The 23,517-nt window shown below is 33.2% G+C and overlaps 3 protein-coding genes across 6 annotated transcripts; 2 read left to right on the forward strand and 1 right to left on the reverse strand.

The window, feature by feature from the left end:
* The first annotated feature begins 3,817 nt into the window (after positions 1-3,817).
* On the forward strand, positions 3,818-8,037 carry LOC18588781 (uncharacterized). 2 transcript variants are annotated; one of them, XM_088809851.1, is made up of 3 exons: positions 3,818-3,877; positions 3,981-4,079; positions 6,819-8,037. In XM_088809851.1, exons 2-3 carry the CDS (start codon positions 3,987-3,989, stop codon positions 7,719-7,721), a joined length of 996 nt encoding a protein of 331 aa, XP_088665977.1. In that variant the 5' UTR covers positions 3,818-3,877; positions 3,981-3,986; the 3' UTR covers positions 7,722-8,037. The 2 variants fall into 2 exon arrangements, with proteins under 2 accessions (XP_088665977.1, XP_017983347.2); XM_018127858.2 differs by lacking the exon at positions 3,818-3,877 and having other exon boundaries at positions 3,891-4,079.
* Positions 8,038-8,455: 418 nt separating this feature from the next.
* Positions 8,456-10,849, reverse strand: LOC18588782 (chloroplast thylakoid lumen protein). The gene is made up of 4 exons (XM_007013422.3): positions 10,411-10,849; positions 9,417-9,556; positions 9,077-9,149; positions 8,456-8,875 (listed from the first exon to the last, which is right to left on the reverse strand). Exons 1-4 carry the CDS (start codon positions 10,784-10,786, stop codon positions 8,766-8,768), a joined length of 699 nt encoding a protein of 232 aa, XP_007013484.3. The 5' UTR covers positions 10,787-10,849; the 3' UTR covers positions 8,456-8,765.
* Positions 10,850-15,715: 4,866 nt separating this feature from the next.
* LOC18588783 (glucan endo-1,3-beta-glucosidase 11-like) lies at positions 15,716-21,249 on the forward strand. Of its 3 annotated transcripts, none has more exons than XM_088810220.1 (3): positions 15,716-16,178; positions 17,670-18,706; positions 19,397-19,825. In XM_088810220.1, the coding sequence occupies exons 1-3, from the start codon at positions 16,127-16,129 to the stop codon at positions 19,460-19,462; spliced, it is 1,155 nt and encodes a 384-aa protein (XP_088666346.1). In that variant the 5' UTR covers positions 15,716-16,126; the 3' UTR covers positions 19,463-19,825. The 3 variants fall into 3 exon arrangements, with proteins under 3 accessions (XP_088666346.1, XP_088666347.1, XP_007013485.1); XM_088810221.1 differs by having other exon boundaries at positions 15,717-16,178; positions 19,392-19,825; XM_007013423.3 differs by lacking the exon at positions 19,397-19,825 and adding an exon at positions 20,938-21,249 and having other exon boundaries at positions 15,718-16,178.
* Positions 21,250-23,517: the final 2,268 nt, after the last annotated feature.

The following is a 23,517-nucleotide window of genomic DNA, read 5'->3' on the forward strand; positions in this document are numbered from 1 at the left end:
AATGTTAAATGCTTGTAATAGCCAGGACATAATGACAAATTCCACCTATATGAATATTGAAGTAGTGTTGCTTCAAACAAGAGTTAAGAAGGTTTACTCTTGTAAATATTAATGAAATCAGGATTAGTACAAGGCTATATAAGTGATAAAGCAATTGGTAGAATCTTAAAACGATTAAATAATGCTATGTGTGTGATATTTTTGGTTATGACATAAGGAGTTATGGTTCGACCCTTGTGATACCAATAATGTCGTCTTAACTTTAAAATTTCTACACTAGTAGAAGATCAATCTTCAAGATACTTTCTCTCATGCACAATATTATTAATATTATAAATTAGTGGGAGATTGTTAGATAGTTTGTAATATTAAAAGTCTTTTTCATATGTGATTGTTCAAGATTAAATATAACTCTTAAAATAATAGAAGTGTTTTCAACCAACGCAATTATTGAAAATTGTTCAGTAAACACGTCTGTTAAAACACAACAAACATATCAACAGACACATCTATTGAAATAACAACAAACACAACTTTTCACTGTCTATAAAAGAAACGTATTTCTATGATAGACTTCATCTTCCAAAAAGTATTTTATAATAGGCTTGTTGTATCCTTGAAAGTCCTTGTTTACAAATCCCCATAGTAGGTAACATCTTTTTAAAGACAGTGTGTTACAGCACGTCTCAAGCCTTTCTCCTCTTTTCTTTTACTATTTTTCTAATAGTTTACACCATCCTCAACTTAAGAGGTCTTTTTTGTGAGACAAAACTGTGAAGCCAGTAGGTCAAAACGAACAATACTTTGTAGAATGATGCGGACTGTGACACTAAGCTTACAACTTTTGTTGCTTTCAACAACCTTTTTATAGTAAGTAAATTTGAGAGAGAAAGAAGAGGGGAGTGTAGGGGGGCGATGGGGTAAATGGAAAGAAATCTGTTGCTACTTCTTTCCAAACAAAAATGCTTGCGTTTTAATCTTACTTCCAAACTTAGAAAGAATAAAATCCAAAAATACAGGAAAAAAAAGGAAAACAGGCAAAAGCCAATTGTTTTGTTTCTATTTTTGCATACATGAGTTTATTGAAGGCATAAAATGTTATTTTGCAGACAATATACTTATTGCAAATAAAACAACCTTACCCACAACAATTAGTAGACTATTTTGTACAAATACAAAACAAACTCAATTCATTCAATTCCAAATCTTGATAAAGATTCAAAATTTTTGAAAAAATTATGCAATTGAGCATAGCCCATCAAATTTGAACGCAAAATTTGAAAAGTAATTCCCTCAATAAATTCATGGACGACTTTCTGTTTATCATTGTATGAAGAGATTTGCAAAAATGTTCGAGTTTGGGTTCAACAAGCATCAAATTAAAGAGCTTGTCCTACAACTCGCTTTTTCACTTTTAGGAACAAAATGGTGGTGAAGGGCTAAGATTACTTTTCAAAAATTAAACATGTGAAATGATTTTTTTGCTTGAAAGCTTTTAGAAGGAAAACAAAGACACGAAAGAAAGAATTTTTTATTTTTATTTTGGCATAATACTTTAAAATTTTTTTGAACTATTTAAAAAAATTTAAATATATACTTATTTTTTTATTGTGTTCAATTAAGTTTTTATACTTTTATTTTAAATCAACTAGCCTTTTTATAACTAATAGTTGACTAATTATTATTAGTCAAAATATCACTTATCATTCTATACTACGTGACACCGTATGTCATAATAAATAATGATATGACACATTGATGTGGGATGATGACAAGGTCATGTGACATTTTTATCCTCCACGTTATTGCCATGTGAGCATAAAAATGACAAATGACATTTTGACAAATCACAATTAGTTAACTATTAATTATATGTACATATTTGACTTAAAATAGAATACATGACTTAATTGAGCATAATAAAAAAATAAATGGTGAAATATCCTCATCTTCTTAAGTTTTAATCGAAATTTTAAATGAGTCTATTACTTTTCGAAATGGACACTCCGTCCTAAAAAAAATCTTCCACTGGACACATACTTCCAACTGTTAGTGTTTTCGTCAATTTGATGACACGACAATATTAAAAAAAAAATTACTCTTTATTAATTTTAAAAATTACTATTATATAATTTTATCAATTTTTTATTAATTTAAAAAAAAAACCCTAGTTCTGGTGCTCTCCAGGGGAGTGTTGGTTGGTCAGCCGGTGCAAGGGACACCATTAGCTAGCTTGAGAGTAAAAAAACAATGGAAAAAATAAATAGGGTATTTTAGATATTTCATATTTAATATTAACGCCGTTTACACGTTTTGAGCAAAATGTCTATTTTGAAAAATAATGAATCTCTGTGTAATTTTGATCAAAACTTAAGAGATCGAGGGTATTTCACCCAAAAATAAAAGTTTATTTAAATTTGTTTGAATTGTTTAGTAGTTTTTTCAAATATTATACCTTTTATTTTTCTCTTCAATTTTTAGTTTTTTTTTTCATTTCTTCTTTTATCTAAGCCTCAAATCAAAAGGTAAGGTGGTGTTGTTTTCCAAGGGAATTTGAGGCCGTTGTTTCGGTGCAATTTTCTCATGAAACAAGAGTTTTGTTGTTGTAAAGGGGAGAGAAGGGAAAAGATGATGACGATGTCATTTACTCCTTGATTAGAAATTAGACAAAAGACTGGTTTTGGTGTTTTTTTATCTCATAGATAGTTTAATCATTTTCTTACATACGTTAATAATGTTTGGATTTTAAGACAAAGCATCCATTTTAAATATTACTGGATTTGAAATGAGTTAACATGAATTAAGTTTGTGTCGTATCGAAAAATATAACAAAAAATTTTAAAATCAATTATAAATAATATTTATATATGTAAAATAAAAAATTAAAAAATATTATTTTTTTAACGTAAATAAAGATTAGAGGGCCTAAATTGAAAAGATAATTATTTTTTTAATTTAAACTTTCAACATACTCTTTAATAATATAGATTTTTAAATAAAATGTATATTTGTCTTATTAATTGATTAATTAAAAATTAAAAAACATTTATTATATTAAAATTAAAAGAGAATTTAATTTTTTAGTTTTTTTTTGTTTAAAATCTAAAAATTAAAACTCATAAAATATAATTTTATATGTTTCAATTCAAAAAAATAATAAAAAAATAATTTTTTTAATAATTAATTAAATATAAATTTATAAAAAATATATTGAGTGTATAGTATGATATGCTTCTCGTATCGTATGATATGTATCATGTACGATAAATTTCGATACTTGATCAAATACGATTTAATTATAAATACATATTATTTTTTATTAATATCGTAGCATATAGTACGTATCGCATATTGTATGATAATAATAATTATGTCTTAATGAAAATAAGTCATATGTTTCAAAACGTTGACTTACTATGAACTTTAAATTAGTTTGATTTTATCCCATAAATTATTTCGAACAAAATTTTTACATTTTTGTTGGAAAATGTGAAATGAATATTAAAAGGTTCATCGAAAAATATCAAGTAAAGAATATGAGAAGACATTATTTAAGTTTACCTATTTTGCAAATGATTAGAACACTAATTAGGAGGAGGACAGGTGTCAGAAAGAGCGAAAACCGTCACGTTTGAAGAATACTCATGTGGAGCACGGAAAACTCTTCTCCTACCCAAGGCGTTTCTTTTGGAGATGGATAAAACAGTAAAAAAATAATAAAAGAAGAAAAAGCGAAAGAATCGTCTCTATTCATCTGCTATTTGGTTTTGTCCTATTCGGCACATCACCATTTCTATATAAAAATCCAAAATTTTCAACAGATAAACCTGTTATTTTGTAAAATAATATTTTCAACTTTCTAGAGAGAGAAAAAACGGTCAGCTCAGCATTTTCTTTCTCTCTCTAGCGTACTAGGTGTTGGTATATAAATAAATAAATAAAAAACAATTCTTGATAAAATTTGTGTGGGGAATTTGTAGGTGGAAATGGCGAGCTCAGTGGAGAAGAAGGAAACGGAGGGTGCCAAAGAGGATGTTGTTTGCTTAGAACTCCCTGCTCCTCCTGGTTGGAAGAAAAAGGTTCTTCTTCTTTTTTTAGATTTTAATTGCTTCAAATTTAACATGGCGTCTAATAATTTTATCTATTTTTGGTTTGAGTGGTTAAATTCTGTTAATTAGAGTGTACTGCTCGTGGTTTCGTTTGGTTTTAATTTTTTTTTATTTGGGAATTAGAGGTAGAATTTGGGGAACTAATGACAATTTTTAATTTTTTGTTTTGTGCTTCTAGCATTAATGGTGAATTATGAGTAGTTTTTCGATTTTGGGTTATTTTGTGAAGATTTCTGGGTTTCCCAATTTATGGGAAGCAAAGCAATAGCTAGGGTTCTGTAGATGGCCTTTCTCTGGAATTTCGGGTTTTCTGTTTTAAAATAATTTTCGGGGAGAAATAAGCATCCCATTTGAAATTCTAGTACTAGTAGTTGGAATACGTATCGTTCAATTGAGAAATGCTATGATAACTACTATAGCGTTGAAATAATGTAGAAGAATGCTAGTCGATTACACATTGTTTTGAAGTTGTTCTGCCATGTTTCAAAATTTATATAAGATTCAATGTTCATTTGTTGTGTTTTATAAATTTACGTAAGTTTGATTGTATGCATTTTGATCTAATCTAATGGAGGGCTTAGTGTTATTCCGCCTATTTGTGTGTACAATTTCTTTGCTCAAGTTCCCAATGGTCTCTGAACATATGGTTGTTACTTCTTGTGGCTGATATCCTTGAGCTCTCTCAGGGCTGTAATTTCTTATTTAAGAGTTTCCTAATCTTTTTAGGTCCTGCTGAATGTTGTTGTACTTATGTTCTCTCTGAACCATTTCTGTGGAAGTACCCTCTAGAACTTTTCCTGGTCATGTATGGACTATGGAGCTTTCTCTGGTATCAATTTGGATACTTGATAGTATAACAATTTTGGCGCCCTTACAGGATCACAAAGCTTTGGATGGTGTATAAAGTTCATGCTGCTTCAATTAATGGGCATACTGAAATATTTTGATTTACCGTCTTTAATTTTATTTATTCATGTTGGGCTTCTGTAGATCTTTTGTGAAGGGAATGAACCTTGCTTAACAGTATGTAGGATATGCTTGCCCAAATAATTTCTTACTTTCCCTCATGTGAAACACTGTATTCGAGTGAGAAGGTGATTTCAGTGGAACTTCAAAGTACCTCTTTAGAAATGAGCTTATTGCGTTTTTCCTTTTGCGAAGTTTTTTCATGCTTCTTTTTTTTTTAATTTTAATTGGTTTTTATGTCATTCTTAAAATACTATAACAAAAAAGTGCTGTATACTCTTGGGACCAAAAACATTGAGTGCCCAGAAGGTATTTTTTTGGTGTTTATGTTTGTTACCCTTTTACAAGATCAGCTAAGGCTACAATATTTTCATCTGATTTCTTCAAACTCCTGATGCATGGATCTACAATGGTATGTTAGTTACATATACTTTTGGTAGGCAGTGCCTACTAGTGGCAGACTTATGCTTTAACTGATACAGCCTGAAAATTGTGGTTCTGTTTTTGGAAATGAGTCATATCTTTCCCAGGGTTTTTCTTCCATGGCATAAAATTATCACCCATGTATTAGAAATGAAGTATCAGTTGGATTGTTTTATCTTGAGTCCTGACAATTGATAATGGTCTACACTTCTATGCCAGTGGGATTTTTTTATCTTGAGTCTTGACAATCGATCACGGTCTACGCTGTCATGCCTTGTTCTCTATCTTACTCGATTGGAAATTTTAATCATGTTATCACTTGTTTAAACTAATTGGGTAGCGAAGGTGCAGTTAACTTTTTTGAACCCGCGTTCCTTTTTTTTGTGATTCAATGGTACTATTATCAAGTTACAGAACTTGGCAATTACACATGTTTCTGGGCTTTGCATCTTAAAGGCCCTTCAAACAAGTTTAATTAGTTTACCAACCAGTCAGGATTTATGTGTTTTTATGCCCCCCAAATTAATAACACCTGTCTAGATTTTTGGAGTTGGCTACACAAGTTTTGTCATGCCATTTTGACTCATCTAGGTCTTTCACTGCTTCTGGTCTTGTGCACTTTCTTTTTTTTTCTTTTTTAACCTTATTAACCGGGTGGGGTTAGGTATGGATGCCACAGAGTGGGGATAATGGCTTCTGTTCTGCATCCTTACGAAGATTGGGTGAAATGGAAAATATTCAAACATTTTGTTGGGTCTCACTTCTCGACTGCCATCCAATAAGTTAATTTAAACAGTATGCTTAAGTTGCCTTCCAGTAAATTAGTTTTTTTAGTTTGGTGCGGTACAAGTATTATGTGTATTGTATGGTTAGTGAAGGAATTGCGATTTTCTTTAGGCCAAGAAGAATTATGATTTATGCTCTGCTTTTCTGCATAACTTTCTTGAATTAGATGCCTGGTCATCAACCTGCCATAGTTTTTTGCATGTTTCTTTAGTAGATGAATTTTCTATGGATTTTCTTTAGTTTACATGATGCTTTTCTGCTGTGGTAGGGTAGTTCTGTTAAAATTTTTTTCTTTGTTTAAGTTCACCGGCATGCCTGTTTCATATGTTGGAACTTTAAATTTGATTGACTATGATGTGTCCAAACTCAACATTTGAGTTCGATTTTAGCTGACATTTGCTGTAGGCATTTATATAGCTGGAGACCTTCATATAAGATATTTTGGTCTTGAATTTCTTGATATTGAATTTATATCATCATATATGTTTCCCTATCAAAAAGCCGGTGCAATTTCAGGGTTTCTTTTTGTTGCAGTTCATGCCTAAGAAAGGGGGGACTCCTAAGAAAAACGAGATCTTATTCACTGCTCCCACAGGAGAGGAAATCAGCAACAGAAAACAATTGGAACAGTACCTTAAAGCACACCCTGGTGGTCCAGCAGTATCAGTATTCGATTGGGGCACTGGCGAGACCCCAAGGAGATCAGCAAGGATTAGTGAGAAGGTAAAAGCAATGCCAACACCAGAAAGTGAACCTCCAAAAAAACGTGGCAGAAAATCATCAGCTTCAAAGAAGGATAACAAAGAAACGGAGACAGGCCCTGAAGGAACTGAGGAGACTAAAGACGATCATATGCAAGAGGCTGAAAAATCTGAGAAAGATAATGAGGGAGAGGCTGGAAAGGTTGCTGTGCAGGAAAATGAAAATGAGAATAAAAATAAAACACAAGATGGCGATGGCAAAACTGAATCCACTCCTCAAGAAGTGAAACTTGGAGAAGATGCTAATGTATCTACTAATGTTGAATATGGTACGGAAAGTGCTGACGCAGCATCTAAAAAGTTGAAGAACCCCAAGGATGGAGTTGAAGCTGATGCTTCTGGAGTTGCTGAAAAGGAAAAGGAAGGTTCAGAGGGTACAGCGTCTCAGGGAAAGGTTGAACAACCAGTGGCTGAAGCAGAGAAAGGGCTTCGATCTGGGGAACAGGAAAAACTGGACATAGGAATTACTGGGGAAATAAAAAATAAGGTGGAAGTAGAAGAAAAAGGGAAGCATGATATTAGCGCTACTGAATCTGAAGGAGCAATCAAGGAGAAAGAATCAGCAAATTGCAATGAGGGGCAAAATACTTCAGTTGTCAATGAAATTGACAAGAAAGCAGAAGAAGCAATTCAGAATGGTAGTAATGGAAATAATGCAGGCGAGATCAAGCCTTGAGTTACTATATATATGCAATAGATTAACTTGATGCAGGCTTCTCTCTCACCTCTTTGTGACCCTTTTAGATTTTTGGGGCTCCTTCAAATGACTGTAGCTTTGATGTTTGTCAAGGATAGTAACTGATTGTTCATTGAGACATCCTTCCATATAAAGGTAGATAGCTTTATAATATAGCTGCTTCAAATGTATTGGTCAGACCTGTAGCTTGCAGTAATTTATGTAACATTATGGCATCTAATACTGCAAATGAATGTAATATGCAGTGTTAAGTAATAAGTTACAATAGTGGATGAAACTCCTAATGCTCTTCTGATATGTTGCTTTTATTATTTTCTTGATTAATTTGGTAAACTTTTCATGAGAAGCTGTAGATTCTGTGGAAACAACACAAGGTAAGCATTCGTCCACAATGGGTATTTTTCCTGGATTGGTGCTTTTCTCTCTCCCCCCCACGTGTGAAGTTGGGGAAGGGACCATGAAATGCCCAACCACCATTGGGGACCGTGAAGTCTAATTGTCTCAACATCCATTACAACCAAAACGAGAGCAAAATGTTGAATAAACATCTTCATACCCGTCTTGTAGGGAGATAACATGCAGCATTTATCATCTAGTCTTGAACCCTAAATAGCCTCTGCCCACGGAAAGTAGTCACAATTATTTGCACAATGAGAATGCTGATTTTGTGAGATTTTTGAATAAAGCCGCAGGTTTCTTAACTCTTGCAGTCCTTCAAACTAACTGGTTAGTATATTGATAAAAGAAGATCCCTGGCAGCTGATTGCATCAGAATTTGTGGTGCTTATTGAGAAATCTTACAAAAAACCGAAGCTCAAACAAATCGAGCAAGGAATTACAGCTCTTACGAAAGAAACAGTCTGTTGATCTCAACTTTTGGACCCAGCTGAATCGTGAAAAAGAAAAGAAACGCTAATAGAGGATTTCAGTAAAATTCCCCAATGGAGGATAAATGAAACCTTAATTGTACTTTTTCTCAACAGATGCTAAAAAGAAGAAAAAGAAAATCCATCATCCTTTTCCTCAAAGACCTTTAAGTTGTCCAAAGAGCCCTGTCAAGGTCGTCCATTTCTCAAATGCACTTGCCGATGCCACAAATGCTACTTTGGATGATTCAACATCATTTTTTGTAACTACAAAGTGCAATGCAAACAAGAGAAGGGCATAATCAAAACATTGGACTCATAAGTAAGTTATGATCTTTAGGTAAACTACTGTTTTCTGTCATTCTGTCACCTGGATGATCGCCAACCGTGCAGTACAGAAATGCGAGACATATCTAAGGTACAATTTTAATGCTGGAATATCAAATTTTACTTGCAAGAGTGACCCACCTGATGAGATCAGTGAAGCTAATGAAGCATTAAACGTATCCACCTGAGTCTTTTCTTCAGGACTAGAGCTCAGCTGTTAAGAAAGCAAACAGAAAAAAGCTTAAGACATCTTTATAACATAAGCCACTACATGAGAAGGTCATATGCTCCTCCATGAAAACCCATATTGCAGAAGTCAGATGCTAGTATGACAGCAAAATTAAAACTTTTGCAAGGTTACAATCCGAAATCCAAGATCCTTAAAATGTTTGCTACAAGTGGGGCTTTCTGCAGGGGTATAAGATTGCTCAAAATTAATTTATAGACAATTGTGTGAAGATATATTATCATCAAGAGTGACCTTGTTGAAGGCTTTATTGGCATTCTTGACCCAATCTATATCAGTGCTTCCCCCAAGAACTGAGCTGGCTGCAGGCAGATCATTGTTGTCGATGGCTTGACCTATTTTGCTTAACTTGTATACCAGATCCTGCAAATATCCTGCAACATTCCATTTCATTGCATAATGTTAGAGGCAGCACCGCAGACAAGAATATTTGCTGCTGAGCTTGAGAAAATGGCATGGAAAACGTTATACGCTACATCTCTTGTATCAATAGCCATCATTTATTCATTTTGTGATGGTAAGAAGAAGGAAGATAACACTGGTGAATGTATCGGAGGTTATGAAGATATCATCATCCGGTTGCTTCTTGATGGCTGTTTTAAGATAAATGGCACTTGCCTATCACAACTTCAATCTCAGCCTAGCTCAGGTCAATTAAGCCTTAAAATCTCAGGCATTGGCTCAACTCCTCCACCAATCTGCTTAATCTACAGTCATGCTTTCAAAGATGTCCTCATCGTAAAATGCAACACAAGACAACACACAAGGACCATTTTCCAAGCTTATGTGCAATCGCCAAGGTTAAAAGAGGGCATGTTAGTAGCCTACCTAGAGTGAAGTTCTTGAAACCCCAATTGCTACTCCGAAATGGGAATAACAATTAATCAAACATAGCTTCTACTAAGCTTAGAAATAAAACCTCATGCAAAAGTTTAGACACAAGAACAACACAATTTTTTTTTTCAGTAGGAATCACCTTCTTGAAATGCTCAATCTAATTGTCTAAGCAAAGTTTAAAGAAGCACATGACTATGTAATTATATCATCAGAAGGAAGAATTCCAGATTGGTCTAACAGCTTGGACACAAACAAGATTCATTGCACTTCGATTAAACACAGAAAAGGAGGAACTGACAGAAATTTATGCTGTAAGAGCATTTGGGTCCATTCGAATTATGCGCACTAATTCTTTACTTTAAGGAAACATACAAGAAAAGCACCAATCAACCTTTCTCTTGGTCTGATGAACTGATCACTCCTTGTCTTTCAAGCCTTTTCTTCCTATCTTTCTTGACTTTCTCCAAAAGTTCTTCATCATCATCAGCCTCTAGAATTGCTGCATTGGCACCGAAGCAACCATTACCAGCCAAGACTAAGCTGGTGATGAAGCCGAGAGAGAAGCCTCTTTTGGTTAAAGCTGGAGAGGGTGGTGGTGATTCGTTGAATGCTTTGCAAAGAGTTTGTCTTCTTTTGACATTTTGATTGTTGAGGTAAATTAATGCTGGTGTTAATGAAGAAGAAGAAGATGAACAGGAAGAAGACGTGGAAGTTGAGAGAGTTGAGGAAAGGAAGGAGTTAGCAGTTGAGAGAAATGCAGTTGCCATTTTTTTTAATTTTTTTGATCTCTTTGCTTTAATTTTTCTTTGCTTTTCTGGTAAATTTGGTGGGAAAAATTAGAGGTATTGGCACTTTCAGAAGATAAGGTTGCTGGATTCTGTTATCTGGTCCAGTCATTTTGCCAATGCTTAAGGGGCTTCCTGTCATTTGAATGCCCACTTAATACAGGATCTAAATCTACATTTATCAACACAACCATAGTCTGAATACTAAAATTCAAAGACAAATAACAGCAAAATCTCAATTCAGACATGTCGAGGGGCTCTGATTATAACTTATTACCTTGTATCATGGCTTAACCTCAGACATACCAATAATAATCTTGCTAGGTGATTGGGAAAGAAAATTCTGTATTGTTTCTTCCTTTCCCTTTTCAGACAAATTAAAACGTAAGCTGTAAGCCAAGAGGCTTCTATACGGAGGTACTCATTCATCTTGGCGTAGCTATCCATCTAATAAATTAAATTCCTGATAAATTTGTTCAGTATGGCATCCAATTTGTCTTAATACGACGGAATGAAATTTGTTTATTGCTATAATCTCTTTTGATTTTGTAAACTCACCAATAAACCAATCATCGTTCGAAATGACCTTTTGTTTTGGAGGGTGTTGTGATAGTTTTGAATTCTACTTAAATTAGAATATTTTAATTGTAGTTAGACTAACATGCCTTGTTGAGATAGATTTTAATTCTAGCAACACTAAGATATCAGATTTCAATCAAACTAAGTTAAGACTCTTGTACGTGACCAATCATATACAAAATTAAAGAATATCATTAAACTAAAAGAGAATTTGGGAATATCTAAATACAAAATGAGTGATTTGGGTGTAAATGAAACAAGGTTGTGAATATTTTGAATGATTTTTTTATTATTATGCTATTTTTACAATAAATGAATTTGAGTTTCCAGATGAAAATAGAAGTTAAAGCATTTGAAACAAAAAAAAAAAAGTCAAATGCACTTTTTGTTTCTCAGTTGATAAAGATTGTTTCTGGCGATGTCACACACTGAGTTGCATGGAAAAATAACTAATGAGTTGCTCCGTTCAATACAAAGAAGTACACATGCAAATCTTAAAATAACCCAAAGGCCTGTGACCCAGCAGAGGGAAATGCAGCGAAAACACAGACAGCATTTTTCTAGATACAAGAACAGAGGAAAATGCTGCGAAAACAGGGCCCACTAACGAAATAGAAAGGAAAGCCTGAAGCTTTCCGCATGATGAACCTCTCCGCTTTCCTTAACTTTACCCACTCATCAAACGAAAGAAGGAAAAGTAGATTCCCTTACGTGGATCATTTCATTTGGCTTGACAAAAGCTATCAGTTCCTCCATAACCAAGTGCTATATCCCTTCAAAGCCAGCTCTAAAGACAACTCTTTTTATGTCAGATTTGTTTTTTTTTTTAAAGCCAGGTACGAACTATAAAATCATACACACCCAACATTTATTTAGTTTCTAATCAAAGTAATTAACTTAAACTTCAATAAAGGTCCCCCCACAGTTTTCGCTTTCTAAACTTCATTGCTTTTCCTATTCCCACACAGAAAAGTACTTCCACCTTCGTGGCCTTTGTCCTGTTCATACCCCTTTTTTTCTTGTAAATTATAATTACTGTTCAGTTCACAATTTAAAAAAAAATTGTAATTAAATTTTAATTGAACTGCAGCAGGTACCTTCCTAATATTTCTTTTTGGATTGAACTAGCTTTTAAGTACGGAATCAAATTGACTTCTAATTGGGTTTGCACCTAATTAAGGAGTAAGGCGCCATTAATTACATCTTTAATTATTTGAAAGTCTTCACTTTTCTTTCTTTAGTTACAAACAAAATGTTAGTTCAAACTTCGAAGACAAGACTCTTGTCTCTTAAGTTATGATCACCATTTGCTTCCTTCGTCAAAGCATTGATTGGCATTCTAAGCTCAGCTGCATTATCAAGTGAAGTAGCAGGACATAAAATAATTCGAAGAAAAGTAGTCAGCCAAATGTCTTGTTTCTTGCCAGTTAAGGTAATGATGGAAAGTGGACAAGGTTACAATAACTTTCAGTTCTTTTTCAAAACGTAAGCATCAAACTTTTTTTTACTGGGGATTAAGCCAGTGACAGTACAGTATGCCTTATTGCCTCCTCTATTTAGGTATTAAATTAAGCGTAATTAAAGAGCAGCTAGAATTTTCAAACTTAACTATTACTTGATCTTCTTTAATTTCAAACGCGAAGTATATTTCAAATTCGTTGATTATATAATTATTTTAAATCAGACATACTTAGATTCGAAAGTGAGCATAGTGTGTGAAAGCCTAGTAATTGAACAAACAAAATGGTAGCTGCCAGTTACTGTCAAGCGGGATCTCCGAGCAGCCGCCCCAACCGCCCAAACTTGGTCTACATTTGTCAGCCACTGCGATGAGTGCTCTTCGATATACCCCACTCGTTCAAGTTCAACAATCCGCACGTGAAAAAATAGTTGAAAAAAGAGAATGTTTAAAAGTAATTTCATTTTTTTCTTTTTTTTTAGATTTTGTTTTGACATCATATTATTTAATAGATATTTAATGCGTCAAGTGTTTGCAAAGATTCATTATCAAAAAGCGAAAAGTGTCTGCTGTTAATGTGTGAACCTTCTTTAGGTGCTCTGATTTACCCCATTTTGATAACCCAAATTAACAAGTGGTGGGTTGTTGCTTTTGGAGTTGTTAACTTAGTTAAGCAACTCCAAAAAGGACAAAAGGGAAACGTGTTAAAATATTCGATAATCAAAATGAAAAATAAAATGTTCATAAAATTATTATTTATTATTTTTGTATCATTTATGAATAAATAATTGTGACAAAATAATATTTCTCCAAAAAAGAGTAAATTGCTCCATTAAAAGAAAACAGATAAAGAAAAAATTACAAATTTTTCATAATCTAATTATTCGCGAGAAGGTTTTCCTTTGGGAGGGGACCGGGGTGAGGAAGAGGTTGAGAGGACGGAGGACAGTTTGATGACAACACTTTCTAGTTACCCAATAGCTTTCACATTAGCTGGGAAATCATGATAAAAGTCCATTTCATAGCCACCTTTTCTGAAATTAGGACCAAACGTTTTCTCATTAATCATATCATTCTTATTTTCTTGTCCATTCCAGTGATTTAGAGGTAGTTATTCAACGTTTAAGAGAAGTGTAAGTTAATGAAATAATTAATTTCCTTCTATTTGACATTTCCACGTACTAAGAGATAAGTATATATATGTGATTTAAAAAATAAAATTCGAAGCTACCCTCCTCATTAAAAAATTATTATTAGCAATTCAGCTAAATTGGTTATTATCTCTTAAATACTGACCAACAGGTGATAAAATATGGGAAGAGTAGGGGAGTTGAGTTCGCTTGAACATTGCCAATCGAATGATTGATTAGGTGGCATTGGCCTACACACATTATAAAATTGGAATCTTTGAGGGAATTGAATAGAATTTGCAAAAATTTGAAGCCACTTCTGTAAAAATGGCTGCCATCTCTTCTCGCTTGAGCCAAGACCAATACCAAAGAAGGTGGTCTATGCGTTTCAAAACGCAATGAAAGGTTCTCCCACGCGCACGCGCTCCCATTGTCGCTTGGCAGGAAATTCCCTGAGGATTCAAAACCTTAAAATTCTTAAAATTCCTGTCTGCATTTGGGCCAGCATAGCAATGCATACGAGCTGTGGCAGTTGGAAAAAGGGACACCCACAAAAGGATTGTAATAACTAGAAAAAAGACATTCCCTTAATAGGTTGGCTTCGTAATAAGGGAAACCCATTTTTAGTCTCATTATATCTTTAGTAAAACAAGTCTTGGTGGTTAGCAATTAACAATTTTTTATTACAATCGTTTCTATATTTCTTTTGTCCATAAAATTTTAGCATAAAATATAATTTGCACTTTCTAATATGATTCTAGGAAGTTGGAACTAACCAAAACCAATAACAGTAATATATATAATGCAAACAAAAAAAAAAGAAACTATAAAGTTTCATCTCAACTTTTTAAATGATGAGAAAAGTGGTTGGAATTTTTAAATTTCTTTTTAATTGATTTTTTTATTTTTATTATTTATCTATTTTTTGGAGTGAAATTTATCTATTATTTTTTATTATAAAATAAAAATACAAACATCAATCAAATTGAGTTTAATTTATTAAAACCATTTTTTATGATATTATTGAAATAAGCAAAAAAATAAATGCATTACACTATATTTCATTAAGCTAACAAATGAGATTTTTAAATTTTTGATACAATTAAGAACGGTAAAAATAAGTCTTAGTTGTTCTCGACTTGCGCTAGTAGACATATGAGTATATTAATACTTCACTTGATAACCAGATCATTCACTAATAACTAGATATAGTAAATGGTCAAGTTTAAATGGAATCATTTTGGATTCGAGTCACAACAAGTTCAATTCATTTTAAATTTGAATTGTTTAAGTTTGAATTATTTTTGAATTTAGATTATAATGAAATTAATAATTAATTTTATATTTTTAGTATTAAACATAAATTATTATAATTTTAATTTAGATTGATCTTGGATTTTGATTATTGAATTTTTGACCAATTCGAGTTTGACCACATTCAAATTCAAATTTTTTCAAATAAGTTTTTTAATTTGGATTCATTTTACCACTTCTATTAATAATAATAACAATAACAATAATAATAATAATAATAATAATAAAAGCTTTTAATTCATGCCACTTATGGCGCGTGGAAACAGTTTTTGAGATTGCGAGTGGGTAAAAACGCAAGTTCAACACTTCCAAATTGGCAAGTTAGCATTGACCAATGACATTGACCAATGACAACAAATTTAACACTAAAACCCAAGGTTTTTTTTTTATTCAAAAAAAACAACCACACGACTAAGTTTTAAAACGAGCAGTCCTAGGACTTCATTAGTTCAATACAATCAAAGGCCCGAGGCCGAACCTCCTCTCTCCGCAGAGTCCCACAGAAAACGACCGCCAAAAACAAACCTTTTGTTCTCTGTCTTAGAATCACTTCACTGTTTTCTATTCCCAGATTTACCCAGATTATAGTTGAAGAAAACAAAGAAGCTAAGATTATAAGAGTCAAAAGCAAAGGCATGGAGAGAGTTTGATATAAAGAGAGAAAGTGAAGTATAAAGGGAGAATCTTTGGTGTGTTATGGCATGCCAGAGTTACAAGGAGCACTGCATTGAAGGAGTTAGTTCAATTTTCCGTTTTGGTTTTGTTCTTCTGTCTTCCCCTTGTAAGGATCGTTTCCAAAAGTCGGATCCTTTGATTCTTCCTTGAAGAGAAACAAAGCCAATGAAAAGTTTTGGGTTTCATCTATTCTTCTTGGTCTTTCTTGCTCCAATTGGTACTTTCTCCCTTACTTTTTTTTTAAGGTTTATAATTGAATTTTTTTGCTCGGCTTTTTTTTTTTTATGTTGTCTAAATTGGGTTGATCTCAGAATTTGTTGAGTTTAATCATTTGGAACTGTGTATATTGCCTTTTCTACTGAAAGTTCACCTTGTTTTAAAATTTGGGTCTTGGTTGCTTACTGATGAATTTTGTTGGGATGTTCCTTTTATATTGATAATTGTAAGCTATGGTGAATGTTTCATAATAAAAAGATGTAGTCAACCGAGAAACTACTCTTTTGTGGGAAAATTCGCTTTTTTTAAAAAAAAAAATTCATTAAATTTAATGTTTCTTTTATATCATGATTAATTGAGTACTTTTTTTTTCTTGAATGAAAGGAAGGCTCTTTTCCGCTGTTGCACTTGTACTTCAATTGCTATGTTTTTTAGTTGGATTTGGGATTTGAATCCTATTATTCTCTTGTAAGGCTCGGTGGATTATATAAGAACTCAGTTTGGTGGATATGTTAGATTAAAGTTTCGTCAAAGTATGAGAGTTCTTTTTTAGTATAGCTTCATCCATAAGGATGGTTTTACTAATGTATAACCATTCTTTTATGTGTTAGTGTTCAATTGTTAATGGCATTCGTTTGCTTTCCGTGCTAAAATTATTTTGTTTGATTTTTGGGATGATTTCTGTGTGTGTGTATAGAGATGTATATATCTTCTATTAGTTAAACAAATCTTAAGTTCTTTTGAAGGTTGAAATTTGCTCACTTTATGCCACAAAAGTTCTTTCACAGTTTTGATTACAAACCATACAATATAAGTCTATAAAAAATGACATAATAGTAATTGAAGAAACAAAAATAACATAAAAACCATATCTGATAACCACCCTCTAGTGAATTTTCCCCAACTTTGTCTCCATACCAGCCTTTCTCACTCTTTTTCTTATCAATAACTACTGATTCACTCATACTGTATTAGAACACATTTGAAAAAAATTTCTTTCTTATTTTAATGCTCATTTCTGTTTGGCTTTTGGTTTGTGCAATGTGTGTATGCGTGTGTATGCAGTTTTTTTCTTTTAACCCTCTTTCTATTATTTCGAGAACTTGCTTATATATTATTTAGTGCAATTGGTGCTTATTATTGTTTCTTTCAATTTATAATGGACATCTTAATGCCAGAGATCTTACCAATAAAACATAAAGAATTCGATTTGTTTTAGTGATCCACAAAAGATGCACTATATTATTGTAGAATTCATAGGAAGTGAGATGTGTTTGCCAAAAATCAGGGGAAAAACAGCCTTAGTTTTTTTTCCCTACCAAAATGTTGACCATAATAGTTATCCAAGTCTAGAAAATTTAAATTGTGTACTCTCTTCTGTCTGGGTTGACAAGTGAATATCATTGTTGTTATAATTGTCTTCCTGTTTATTACGTGGTGCTTAGAAATAAACTGACAGTAATCAAAAAATATTTTTGTCTCTTTTCTCCAGCATCTGTGACTGTGAAAGCATTCACCGGAACATATGGCATTAATTATGGAAGAATTGCAAATAACATCCCTTCACCTGATGAAGTTGCCACACTTCTTAGGGCAGCAAAAATAAAGAATGTTCGAATTTATGATGCTGATCACAGTGTCCTCAAAGCATTTAGTGGAACAGGGCTGGAAATTGTGGTTGGACTTCCAAATGAAAATCTGAGAGACATTAGTGCCAATGCAGATCATGCAATGAATTGGGTCAAGGACAATGTGCTGGCATATCTTCCTGATACACATATTCGTGGGATTGCTATTGGGAATGAAGTCTTAGGAGGGAGTGATGAATTTTCTGGATTTCTTCTGGGTGCTGTTAAGAATGTTTACAATGCAGTAAATAAGCTTAAGTTAAGTGATGTTGTTCAGATTACCACGGCGCATTCACAGGCTGTTTTTGCTGATTCCTTCCCTCCCTCATCATGTGTATTCCGAGATAATGTAGTTCAGTATATGAAGCCACTCCTAGAGTTTTTCTCACAAATTGGCTCCCCTTTCTGTTTAAATGCTTACCCTTTTCTCGCCTACATGTATAATCCAGAGCATATTGATATTAATTATGCTCTCTTCCAACCAACTCAGGGAGCAGATGATCCGAAAACTAAGTTGCATTATGATAACCTGCTTGATGCTCAGATTGATGCAGCCTATGCTGCATTAGAAAATGCTGGGTTTAAAAAGATGGAAGTTATCATCACAGAGACAGGGTGGGCTTCACATGGAGATGAGAATGAATCTGCGGCAACAGCAAGTAATGCAAGGACATACAATTACAATTTGCGAAAAAGGCTTGCAAAGAAGAAAGGAACTCCGCTCAGGCCAAAAAATGTGGTTAAGGCATATGTTTTTGCGATCTTTAATGAAAATTTGAAGCCTGGGCCAACCTCCGAGAGGAATTTTGGACTGTTTAAACCTGATGGGAGCATCTCGTATGATATCGGGTTTCATGGACTTAAATCTTCATCTGCAGATTCATCACTTTCATCTTTGAAGGTATGAGGCTACCGTCCACCCTTGACATATGTCATCTCAGATATGTTAACTTTTTGCAGATCAGATTTGAGTATTCTCTGACAGAAGAAGCATATTCTTATAACATTGTCAATTTGTCATGTTCTTGGTGTGCTAATTATTTTGTTTTCTCTTCTTTGATTTCCACTTGATGAAATTACATTGGAGCAAAAATGGGTGGGTATATAGCAGTGGTATCTAGACAATTCTAATTTTACAATTTAGATATAGTGAAAGCATTAGGATTTTAATGTCTATTAATAAAAAGAAAGACAGACTGCAATAACAATTTCATCATGTTAACGGAAGAGGCTTAGAATTGTCATATAGTTTATCAATATCACAATATGTGATGCTGCTGACCCAACTGCTTTACAAGTCTTATTTATCTTCTCATTAACAATCTGCTTCGTTTACAAGTCTGTACTTAATAACTTGCCCCAAATACCATTTCACTCATTCCCAACATGTCTATACTTGCTTGATTGCATTGCATAGATTCATAATGCCTTTTTATGCACCCCTTTGATGGTCTTCTCATCATGTTCTTGAACCATTAATTAGTGGTTGCTGTAGAATTTTTTATGTAAATGCCTTATCTATATCTGAGAGCACCCAAGTCCACTTATTTATTAGTTTGAATGACAAATTTCCTTCAACTTCGTAGGGCAGCTTGAAGAGAAAGAACATAGAGAGGATATAGGAGAGAACAGAGAGAAAGTAAAGAGAGATAGATGAACAAGAATGAAAGTAGATAGATTTTCTGATTTCGTATTCCAATAATCAAGTCTACTGTCAAAAACCACAGTAATAAGTTTTTATAGTTGCAAGTCATAAACAAATAAAGGAGCCTACCTAATTTCTATGTCTAAAATTCTTAGGTAGTGATTCTCTGTATTGTTTCTTCTCTGCATCCTGCATGAAAGGAAGTCTCTCTAACATATATGAACTATTGAGTAAGGAATCATAAAAGAAGACAGGAATGCAGTTGAAAGATTGGATAAGGTCCTCCAAGTTAAGTTTAGCCTCCTGCCATGTGATGCAAAGCTTCTACGATTTGCCAGTTTTCATTCTGACTACCTGCTAGTGGATTAAAAATAAGTAATGTACATATGATCCTGGAAGGATCCCAAGTAAGCACAAACGGCAATATGGCAGGAGGAACGCTAGTATCCCCAGCCAAACCAGTGCAGCCTAACTTTTTCTAAAACCAGAAAAGCTGAATGTGCTCCTATATGCCTTGCAAAAAGGTTAATCCATCATCATGCAGGACTTATTAATCATTTACAATGCACAAGGACTTTAATCAAGTACAACGAAAAGATCAACCCAGATCTACACATCATTTTTGCACCAATGCTACATGGGAAGCACTTCTTTCAATAAGAAAAATCCTGTTTGGATGCCATATGTTCTACAGAATCTCTAACTTGTATTCATACTTGTTACCTTGTGGGATCAGTTGCTTAATAGCATGAAAAACAATCCCCAATTGGTGAGTAATATAAATTATTGGAAACAGCTAAGGGGACGATGCTGGTTTGAGTTTGGTTGTACATGAAGAGGGTGGGTACCAAATGGTATCATAAGCTACTATGGGTTAGCTTATTTTCCCAGTACAGTTGGAAGGTTGAAATGCGAACTCAGCGTATCAGAAACCTCTTAATTTAGAATTGACCTTATTGCCAAATCATGGCCCTTCCCAAGTCACCTCATCCCCAGTGCAGCAAGTTCAATAATGGTTCCAAGGGAAGGAAAAATAAGATGAAAAAGAATTAAAATGATGAAGATAAAATTTCTTCCATTGAATGCCAATATTTGTTCGTTCCCAGAACCTAGATATACCATTTGATTAATAGGCAAAATAGGTAGTCTTTTGGTGGCTTTATTTGGTAGGTTATTTAGTTTGTGACAAGATCTCCCTTTAATTGGTTATGCATATATCTGTTTTCTTTGTTAATGAAGGGAATAAAAAGGTGTTGTTTTGGCTTAACTTGACAAAATGGAGTTCTGAACATATCAAAATATGTGGTTTAGTGACTCACTTGTTTGTGGTAACTTCAATTTTAATTTGACTCGAACAACACAGGAAAAGTGAAAGATGCTAGAGATTGTATTTAGTACTTATGCATATCATTTGAGGAGTTTGCCTATTGATTGATATTATCGTTTCTTTGTCCTATTTAATCTTATTTTTATGTGCACTTTTGCAGGATATTCGAGCTGGCAGTTGGTATGGATTTTATCCCATAATATTAACAATCTCTACTGCAATACTGCTTGTGTTCTCAAGATAGTGATTAAACATGTGTTGGGGCTCGTTCTGTTTTGCATTTGATACCAAGCCAGCACCCAGAAATTCTATAGTTATAATTTTATTACTTATTTTCATGTCATACTTCAGAGAGCAAACAACTACACCTGATTTTTGTACCTTTAGAAACATTTGTTGGAAATTGCTAATTAGTTCTTTCCAAAGCTCAAAAAATGTATATTTTTTGCCCCCGAATAAATTTCTCTTATAATTTTAGTTAATATATATACATTAATACATACTTGGGGGGTTTTAATCCTTTTTTAATGAAATCATTTGTTCTTAATTTCTTATTGTTTATGCATCAAATTTAAGGAAGTGACAGTGTACAATTAAAGGGTTTTAAACAGATATTTTCATGATTATTTTCTTTTAAAAGAATGAAGGCTTTGTTTGGTATTTATCTGGAAAACCAATGAACTCTCTCACATGTCTCTTCCATTTTTGGCTCTTGACAGCATAGAGAATAAATAAATATATATTATTGCATTATATAATTTCAATCAAACTCAATGTAATAAAAACTGTAAAAATAAAAACCAACAAAATATAGTTGGGAAGACTTGGGAAATCAACGAAAACAGAAGAGAAGTATATATTGATCTTAACTTTAGCTAGCCTTATGGCAGCAATGGAAGATTAATGAACTAGCATGCCTTTAGCCAAAATGTAATATTGATCTTAAACTTTCATTTTCACCGACATCATTTAACATTTTAGATCAATGATGCTAAGATTTCGATAAATTTATTTATAAAACTGTAAAGATTAAAAATCAACAAAAAGAAGAGAGAAAAGGGTATGTCCCCAACCTATTGAAGTTCTATACAGAAAAATGAAAGAGAAAAAAAATTCTAATCTAACCTATTGAATTAGACTTTAAACAGCAATGGAGGCTAATCTTTGGGGTAGTGGGCTTTATCTATGGACTTTCTTTTCCTTTGCTACCAGAAGCCGGAGGGTCCATATGAACTACAAGCCCCTCGTTAGCTAAAAAGTTACAACTATATTAACGTCTTTTTCCTTTTAGTCTGACCTCGATTTTTTTTTCTTTAATTTTTTATTAAAAAAATGCATATACTTATTAAATCAAATGATTAAATAATTTTACTTGTACAGATAACTTAATAATAAAAAGAAGAACAAAACCGTATCAATGAAGCAAGCCTTAATGTCAAACAGGTTTAGATTTTGCCAAATTTCAGACTGACATGCCAATGATGTCATATAATTTAGAAAAGGCTGGAAGCTCCAAAAGGAAACTACCATCATGTTCAAACTTCAAAGCTTTTCATTTCCTATCATATAAGTACAAAATTAAATTTAATACTATTAAAAGTAATAAAAGCGAGATACGACGCTGATGCATAATGTAATGGGACAGCCCAACGACCCTTGAAAGGACAGTGTCGGTGCGGATGGAACCCTCCATCTGGGCCTGAATTTGCATTTAGCAGTTGTTGCAATATAAATTCAGACAAAATAAAAAATATGTCGCAGCGACGGCCAAAGAAATGGTTAGAAGAAAAAACAGAAAAGCTGAAATAGAAGCTTAGGCAATTGATTATATTGGCCATTGAAAGTCGTCCATGTTACTTTCCTAGCAACTTGTCAAAGTAGAAATTGCCAATTTTTCAAGCCATTCATTCATTAATTAAATATCTTCAGATACGAATGAAAATAGGCCAATACACATCATCATAGTTTAGACAATCTTTTAATATTGCACGAGTATTTTATAATGGACTGCTTTTGTTTACTAATGTTGCATGCCTACTGGTCTACAAAAAGAAAAGCAGATCCTAACTTTATTTTTACTTTATTTCAGAAGGGAAGTGGAAGATTTTCTAAAATTAGTTCGATAGTTGATACCCTTTCAATAAATTAAAATATTGCAATTATGATGAAAAGAGTGGGAAGCCCTTGAAATCGTAGCAAGAGTCTAATTAGATCAATAATTCTAAATTGCAAGGCCGACCGCCTCCGGTTCAAAGGAATTTGACAACGTCCAAATTCAGCATACTCAATTGTTATTAAATTCAATATAAAAGGATACCAGGCAATCTCTAAAATAATTGTACTGAAAATTTGGGTCTCATTTCATCAGCATGATTAAGTGCATAATAAGTAATAGATAAGAGCTTAAGGGGCTGTTTTTTTCTTTTCCCACATGTTTAAGTCATTTAGGAGGATTTGTCTTCGGAGAAATCTCTGTTCTGTTTACATAAGCAACGTCTCTTAATATAAAATATAACGAAATTCGTCATTCCATGGCCTACTAAATATTAATTAGTAATTTTTTTAAGTCGAATGATTTAAAAATAAATAATGGAAAACGAGAGAAGCAATTGGAAGTAAAAAACGTACAGCTTGCAAACATATATCCTTAAAATCAAAATATCAAAAGAGCAAATGTCCTAGAGGCCCCATTGACATATTCTCGGCAGTGCAATGGAGTTGATACTTTGATTTCTGTTTC

This window comes from Theobroma cacao, chromosome 9, assembly GCF_053813885.1.
Source record: "Theobroma cacao isolate CCN51 chromosome 9, ASM5381388v1, whole genome shotgun sequence".
In the NCBI taxonomy this organism is placed as follows: Eukaryota; Viridiplantae; Streptophyta; class Magnoliopsida; order Malvales; family Malvaceae; genus Theobroma; species Theobroma cacao.